Source organism: Rhinatrema bivittatum, chromosome 2 (genome assembly GCF_901001135.1).
Source record: "Rhinatrema bivittatum chromosome 2, aRhiBiv1.1, whole genome shotgun sequence".
In the NCBI taxonomy this organism is placed as follows: domain Eukaryota; kingdom Metazoa; phylum Chordata; class Amphibia; order Gymnophiona; family Rhinatrematidae; genus Rhinatrema; species Rhinatrema bivittatum.
Window position 1 is genome coordinate 366,339,008 of NC_042616.1, and position 9,102 is coordinate 366,348,109.

At 40.6% G+C, this 9,102-nt stretch overlaps 1 protein-coding gene across 1 annotated transcript; it reads left to right on the top strand.

Moving 5' to 3' along the window:
* The first annotated feature begins 2,035 nt into the window (after positions 1 to 2,035).
* On the top strand, positions 2,036 to 7,584 carry LOC115083292. Its single transcript, XM_029587100.1, has 3 exons — positions 2,036 to 3,200; positions 4,821 to 6,936; positions 7,509 to 7,584. The coding sequence occupies exons 1-3, from the start codon at positions 2,036 to 2,038 to the stop codon at positions 7,510 to 7,512; spliced, it is 3,285 nt and encodes a 1,094-aa protein (XP_029442960.1). The 3' UTR covers positions 7,513 to 7,584.
* Positions 7,585 to 9,102: the final 1,518 nt, after the last annotated feature.

A 9,102-nucleotide genomic window follows, 5' to 3' on the forward strand; every position in this document is an offset into this window, starting at 1 on the left:
TCCACTCCATCCTTGGACTTCCGGTTCCAGACACTACACTTGGCGTGAGACGCTCTGGGTACTCGCTTCTTGGGGGCCCCTCCTCGTCTCTGGTTATCCGCCACTCATAGGGCCTTCTTGTCTTGGTCTTCCTTTGTCCCGCTCCATGGGACCTCTCCTCGAACTACCTTCTGTGAGTACCCTTCTACTATGGACTTCAACTATACCAAGCTTCATTGTGGGATCCTCTTTGGTTACTCCGTGTCACGGGCCACTACCACATCTTCCCAGTGGAACCACTCCAGTATACCCTGCGCTGCAGGTCATTACCGCACCATCACTACAGGATACTCTTCGGGGTTCCTGCACATTGGACTACCATCTCATTATCACCACTGAGACACCTCTCTGGCGTTCCCCACTCCACGGACCACTACCGGATTAGCACGTCTGAGGTATTCCTACACTACTGAGACTGCCTGGTGTACCGCACTCTGAGGGCCACTACTGGATCTTCACATCCGAGGTATCACCACTGGGTAAAACCCTCTGCTCAGAACTATACTTTTTGTGCACCTCCCGCTCCGCGGGCTGTGCCTTTCTTCTCTCTTAATAAAGACTCTATTCCACGGCTGTGTTTGATACCACCGAGACTGTGCCTACTGATGGTGATCCTCACATGGCTCCTCCCTGTGGGCATAGACACCTCTCACCTCAGCCCAGGGTTCACATTATTACAAGTAATAACACCTATGTTGGGAACCAATTCTTGTGTGGGCAGTGGACTTTGTTGAGGCTGGATAAGTCTTTCCCTGGTTGACCTTGAGAAATTCCAGGGTGGCAGGAGAGAAATACAATGCCCCTGCAGTCCCCAAAGCTGACCCCCTTTAAGGCGGGGGTGATGAAATGCTGACTTTGGACTTATGAATATGCTGATGACAGAACCAGTCTGGGCCAGACACCTGGGTCTGAACCCAGTGGGCAACGTGTACAAGTTGCACAAAAGATCTTACAGTTTCAGCAATTCAAAGTCTAAATTGAGAAAGAGAATAACAGGAAAAGTGAGACTATGTTTCTGAGTACGAAAATAAATCTGTGAAGCCAAGGACGTGTGTGCTAAGAGCTGATAAGGGGAAGAGAAACTAGGCCACAGTGACAGTTGGCATGATAAGGAAAAATGTGACCCTGAGTGTAGGTATGGAGCAATCATGAGCTGATTTAGAGCAACACAATTTCTAGCTTGCAGTGCATATTATGAAACCTATAAAACCTGTTGGAAAAGAGAAGTAACCAAGCAAAGCTGTTTTCTTTGACTGACCTGTGTACTTAATGTGAGTATAGAAAGTATATTAATTTGTAGCTTGATTCTTTGCTTCCTGTATAGGCCACTTGTCGCCTATCCAGTTTTATAACAAGATATTAATATAGCATCTAACAGATTCCAATTAAATAAAATTTTTTATTTGCATTAAGAAGCTTTTGTAAATTGCAGTTTGTTCAGTGTCATTTTCTCTCACAATACTATAGCTAACATAGAATAAAAATTAAATGGTGACCGCGGCAGGACTGTGATCGTTTTAGTAGGCCGTGATAGAGGGTGACACTGAATATAACACCTTTTGTAAGAAATATTCACGTTCCTGATATCTCTTTTAAAGCCGGAGTGATCAACCGTGCTTGGAGGGAGTAGGAAATCAGGTCCTGTGTGAATAAAGGGTTAACGAGTACTCAGAATTAATGAGGATTAATATTTTTGGTTTAATGGATGATTTATGCTATATATCTCTTTGGGTCGCTATTGTTTGCAATTGCTTATTTTGCCTTGTGCTTGGCTGTTGGATATATTGTACAGTTGGGCGTACGCCGTCTAATCAAGAGGAACAGGAACGGGATTTTGAGGGAGACGCTCAGCTTTAAATTGACATATATGGAGATTAGTGAGTTTAACGCCATAACCCTGAAAAAGATCCCCCAGCATACCACCTTATATATTGATAGTGCACAAAACAGTACGGCACTTCAATATGTTATTGCACTATTCCCTTTTCAAAAGGAAATGATAAAGAAAGTAAATGACAAATGGGTAAAATATGCAGCTAAGGACTCTTTTCTGTCTTGGCCTTTAGAGGGCTCTTTACAGCCGAGTCGATTGTCTCCACTCCTACATTTCCTACATGATAAGAAAAAGAATAAGGCTAGTCTGGAGAAACATCTGCATATTTGGAAACTTTTTTCAGTAACAGCAGATTTATATTATGCTGATACAGAAATAAAAAAGGGAGGCAAGACAAAACCTGAAGTAGCACAGGACCACCAAGGGTTGCAAAAAGATGATTTTGGAGATCAATTACTAGATCCTCAGTCTAACCCGCCACCTTATGTAATAACATGTCCACTGAGAGAGACCGGCAAGGAGAGTGACTGGGAAATGCCCATCCCTGCCGGGTATAGGCCTTTATATAGTGCAAAACCAAGTGCTCCATTATATCAAAGTCTGGAAGCACAAGAAGGGAACACACAAGAACCCGATCACAAGGGATCATTCCTTCATAAAGAACCAAGTTACGAGATTAAGGGGATAGTGAAATTAAATGAGATCCAAGTAGATAATCCCCTGATTCATAATCCCCAATCCCCTGTAACGCCTAGAGAATTGGCAGAAGACATTAAAAAACTAGCCGGAGACATTAAAGAATTAGAAGACGACATTGCAAAAAAGAAACCTCATAAGAACTTTAAACCAAATAAAATAATGCTGTGGATATATGAGAGATTGCAAGAGTTAAAAAAGGATGAGCATGGGGCCCAGTGGTGGAATACCATTGTAAAGGAATTTGCTAACGAGGGAGTGGAGTGCCCAGTTCTCACGCTGGGCCCACGTAATGAGGTCGACATAGTCTCATTGCAGTCACTAATATCCTATAATCTGGGAAAAAACCCGAATTATGATTTTATGAATACAGGATGCGAATTATGGCTACAACTTATGAAAGAATTCCATTCTAATATAAAAGATAGAACTCGGTCAAAAACGGACAAAGAGAGTACAACGGACCAGGAGGGTTCATATCCTGTCCTTGTACGGTCAGATGCATTTAACCAACCCACAGCAACTTATAAGCCATATAGCCCTACTGATATTAGTACAATTGTTCAGAAATTACCAAGTATTCATAAAGGGGCTAGAATGTGGTTAGAAGCGGTTGACACTAACACGGCAGGTACGCAGCTGGCCATTGGTGATTTTAAAGCACTATGTGCAGCATGTGGTATAAATCTAGCACAATTATCTGTAGTCAGTGTGTGTCCTGGTTTGTTGACCCCAGCAGTAGATGGAAGCCCATTTCAAGGACGAGATAGAATAAATCTAGTAAAGGCTTTGGATACTTTATACCCAACTACAATTGATTTCACAGCCATTACGGCAGGAAAATGGGATGGTAGTGGTGATTTTTCTGCGCATTTGACAAAGTGTATGGACACATATAAGGCACAAACTGGACAGGATGCTGATGTACAGCCTAACATCCCAGTGTTCTTGCATTTGTTTTATGCTACTTTACCAGCAAATATGCAGACAAATTTGAATAATGTTGTGGCTTTATCTACAAAGGCATGGCCTGAGGTGAGGGCAACACTGTTACATTTTGCTTCAGTGCATACAAAAATGTTACAGACTCCATATAAAGAACAGCAAAAAACGGCAAATAAATTAATGGCTATGCAAATTGCGGATTTAGAAGAAAAGAAAAAGGTCAGAAGTCATGATCACAGTAACAATTTTCCACAAGATCCTAATATGCCGGATGGTATGCAGGATTGTTATGTGATACAAAAGCCACCCTCAGATATATACCAGGGAGGATATGGCCCGTATATCCCCCGGGGTAGAGGAATGCAAAGGGGTAGAGGTGGCCGTGGCCTGTCACAGGGTAGGGGGAATAGGCCATCACCAGATAGAAGAGCTCATGTAGAATGTTGGAATTGTCACGCAGTGGGACATTATTCAACTGAATGTAGACGGCCAAAGAACCCTAATTCCTATCATGCACAACCGCCGGTACCAGACCATTGGCAGCCTAGGCCGCCTGGGCCACAGTCCGCACAACAGACACCCTCACAGTTTCCTGTGTGGGCACCAGAAAGTTACTGACATAAGGCAGGGAATACAGGAATCGTCCAGGGTGATACTGTATTCCTTCAGACATCAGAACCATTTGTTCAATTATTAGTAGGTCCCCAACAAGTGCCAATGCAATTTTTAATTGACACAGGAGCTACCTCTTTTGTTATATGTGTTAAACCAATTGCTGTCAGAGAATCACTCGAAACCAATACTACTATAGGTTTTGATGGTAAGCCTAGTGAAAAACATTTAACTGAATTAACACCTGTGACAATTAAGACTACACAGGGCAGAAGGGAGGCATCTGTAAAATTTTTAATTGCCGAACCTTGCCCAGTGAATCTCTTAGGTCGAGATTTACTCACTCAATTTGGATTGACATTAACCTTTAAAATTCCCGATTCTAAAAGCATTCTCTCACTGGTTGCTCTAACGAGTAGAGAAGAGAATGTTGAGATCCCTGACGAGTGGAATTGGGATAAATTGCCATCAGAATTATGGAGTACGGAAAAAGCCCCCTATGGAAAGGCTAAAACAGCTCCTGCTTATCGGATTAAACTAAAACCATATGAGCAGGGTCCATATGTAAATCCTTATCCAATTAATAAAAAATTGACAGGGCCTACAATGCGTCAAATTGCGAGACTAGTAGAAAATGGTATTATTGAGGAATCCGAATCACCCTATAACACTCCTCTATTCCCTGTACCGAAAGGAGAAAATGATGTGAGAATAGTTCATGATTTACGTGCCTTAAATGAAATGGTAATTCCACAATATCCAGTATGTGCAAATCCATTGACGCTTTTGCAAACTCAGCCAATACATAAGTTTAACTCAGTTATTGATTTGTCTAATACATTTTTTGCTATCCCCTTACATATGGCTTCCCGTGATTTGACATCATTTGTATATGGTAACAAAGCGTATCGGTGGACGCGACTTCCACAAGGTTTTACGGATAGCCCAACTGTATTCTCAAAACAATTGAACAAGGATTTGGAAAAGTTTAGGAGTAAAATACCAAAATCTGTGTCCTTATTTACATACGTAGATGATATCCTGCTTTCCACAGACAATAAGCTGGACTGTTGGGAATGGACCTTTAAATTGTTACAAGTATTAAGTGAAGCTGGATATAAGTGTAATCGACAGAAATGCGTATTAGCTAAGACGCAAGTGAACTTTTTAGGTCAAGTTATATCATCCAAAGCGAGACACATTACAAAAGATTTATTGTTAGAATTGCAAAAGCAAGAACTTCCTCAGACATTAAAACAACTTCGTGGATTGCTGGGAACCTTTAATTATTGTCGCCAATGGATCCCAGGCTACTCGGCGCGTATTTCTTCTTTATTACGGCATTTACATGTACCGGCGGGTACTATTTCCAACACACAAATTGCCTTAACTAAGGAGGATGAATTGGCCATACATGACATATTACAGACCTTATTACGAACTGAACCCTTGAGTACTGTAGACCCTCAACTAAAAGTGCATATATGGGTACGAGATTTAGGTAACACATGGGCCGCCCTCGTAAATCAAGATGAAACCCCAAACCAAGCAGTGGCATTTCTATCCGGCTCTTATAGCCCGGTGGAAATGGCACTGCCTGAAATCCCAAAATTATTGACAGCCATTGTTGCAGCAATTGGAAAATGGAGAGCGATCATGCCATATTGCACATTAGTATTACACTGTGATCATTCGATACATCATATGCTAACCACCAGTAAAGCGGCATTGACCGCCACCAGATATGGTAAATATCAGATAGAATTAAATGGCAAAGATATAGAAACTAAACCCCTCACAAAAGCCCAGAATAAATTGTTAGATTGGTTTTTCCCTAATATAGAACAGTCTCAAGTAGAACGGAAAGATATCCCTGAACTGTTGTTAATCCGATTCAGTCCTCTTGACAAAGGATTGATTTGGTTCACTGACGGAGCACAGAAAGGCCAACAATCTGCATTTGCAGCACTAAATGTTACACCTGAGTTAGAAATAATTATGAAAATACAATATCAAACAGAGAAAGGTGTGACTGCTCAGGAAGCTGAACTGTTAGCGGTGATAGCTGCTTTAAAGTCGACAGGACTAAAAGAGCACTGTACTATATATACTGACAGTTCATATGTGGTTAGCTCCTTACAATATCATTTACTTAAGTGGAAAAGGAGAGGAATGATTACTGCCACAGGTCAACCTTTACAACATATTAAAGATTGGAAACAAATATTGAAGATATTGTCCAAAAGGGAAGGCATAGGTACCGAGACTGCAATCGTATGGACACCTGCACATACAGAGCATACAGACTTTGAGGCAAAGGGTAATGATTTGGCAGATAAAGCAGCCTCTGAGGTGCTGTCCGTCAATCTAATGATTATGCAGACTCGTTTTAGTTCAGAATTGACTCACACTCCTTATCCAATGAGTAATAATATATTTCATGAACAACCAAGCGGTGAGGAATTAGAAAAGTGGAAATCACTTGGATGTTACCAACGAGGAAAAACATGGTTACATCCTAATGGTAAACTTTGTGTCACAACCTCGGAAGTTTTAAGATACTTTGCTGCCTGGCATAGCACCTTGCATTTGTCAGCTACAGCGTTATTAGCAGGAGTACAGACTAACCATTGGAACCAAAATTTGTACGCTTTGGCTGTACAGATAATTCATAACTGTCTAGTTTGTTCCACTCATATAGCTCGCCGAGGACCTGCTGTGAGCCCTGGTAGCCTACCTATTCCTCAGGGGCCAGGTTTGGAGTGGCATATTGACTACACTGATATGATTGAACCAGTTAAAGGAAAACGGTATGTATTGGTATGGGTGGATGGTTTTTCACATTGGATTGAGGCGTTTCCATGTACTAAAGAAACAGCCCATGTAGTAATCGATACTTTTGTCCGCAATATACTACCTTCCCATGGATGTCCCATTAGACTTGTGTCAGATAATGGCACACATTTCAACAATCAAATAATGAAAGAATTACAGGATATTTGCAATATAATCCATCGTAGAGTGTCCGTTTATAAGCCTACATCAAATGGCTTAGTAGAACGTTATAATGGAATCTTAAAAACGAAATTGAGAGTACTACTAGCAGCTCTAAATAAAACCAAAACAACAAAATTATATACCTGGCTGGATATATTACCATTGGCTTTAATGAATATACGAAATACCCCAGGTATACGTCATGAAATCACTCCTTTCCAATTGCAGACTGGGAGAATTATGAATCCCATAAATGCGAAAGCCACTGATACTCCAAGCGAGTATTGGAGTAAAATTCAGCCATTAGTAGCGATGGCTACTGATTTAGTCCAATCCAACACGAGATTAGCGCCAAAATTGACTCTATCTTCTGTGTTCTCAATAGGTGATCAAGTTTTGCGAAAGAATCACACGCATAAAACTTGGAAGGATCCAATTTACGTCGGACCATTCACCATTACAGGACTAAGCCATACTGCTGCTAAACTATCTGAACATTCCACTTGGGTACATCTGTCGGATATTCGTACCTATCGCCCCATCATCTGAGAACATGAATAACCGACTTCCTAGTGTAATTCTTGCCAGCGTCTTGCTGTGGTGGTGGAGTACTCCTAGAATCTCCTCTACCCTGGACAATGAATCATTGGATGAAAGGTTTAAACATAATTTGTGGTTGCGTTTAGCAAACATTACACGTGTTACTTCCTTTTGCTTAATGATTAGTTCAGACTTACATACCATGTTGGGCTCATGTCTCATTCCGGTTTGTAAAGATCCGAACGATATTCACAATGATACTCAATTACCAGCTATTGGGGAAAAATGGACTTATGAATCATCCATAAATTGGGGAAAGGTTACAAAAAATCTGCCTCCAGATGCTTTAGAACTTTATACTCCATATGTTGCAAATCTGGAAAACAACACTTGTGCACATATTGTGAACTGTAAAGACCAATGCCGTAAGTTGCCAAAAGGACAATGGCCCTGTAATAACCCCACAAACATCAGCTATAATTGGGCCCATATAATTTTACCGCTTGGTTGGTTTTTTACTTGTGGAACCACAACATTTAATTATATTCCAGCTAATGTCAGTGATTGTACCTGTTGCTTAAGTAGATTAGTACCTATCTTGCCAAGCAAACCTAGCAAGATGAAACAATTATACAAATCTCGTAGGAATCGAGATTTGACTTCCCTCACACCTTCGTGTGATGGAAATGTGTCATTATTAAATAGACATGAGACTATAGCTTTAGCAGTTACTTTAGTAGGTGTACCTGGAATGGCCATGCATGCTGATAACCAAGTGACAAAATTAGCTTGTAATTTAGCTAAATCTATAAATACCACTTCACACGCTATTGCATTATTAAACCAAGAACAGACTGCTCTTCGTAATGCTATTCTAAATAACCGAGGCGCTATTGATTTTCTATTGCTACAACATCGTTATGGTTGTGAAGTCATGCCAGATATGTGCTGCTTTAACCTCACGGACAATTCATTAGCTATTGACCAACAAATACAGCAGTTAAAAACTTATGCTGCCAGTATTCACATTGATACAGGATCAAATATATGGGATAGTTTGTGGTCAATATTCCCAGTAGGATGGATAAGGAGCCTGTGTCAATATACAATTATAATTATTGTAATTCTTATAGCTGTGTGTTGCTTTATGCAATGTATTCCAAATTTAATCCAAACCTTTCAAAGATGCATAACTCACAAAATAACCACCAATATAACCCATCACGATTCTCATTATGCAGTCATGGTCCCAGGTCATTCTGAAACCAATTATGCTGTAATGAGACCTGCTGTTATTGAAACTAATTATGATAATGTAATAGTAGAAACAGTAATAGAGTAGTAGAAGCTTCAAGATTGTTCCATACATGTCATTCTATGTCACATACTGATAGAAGAATAGAGGGAAACTGGAAAGTGAGTGTAGGTAAGTGGGAAGT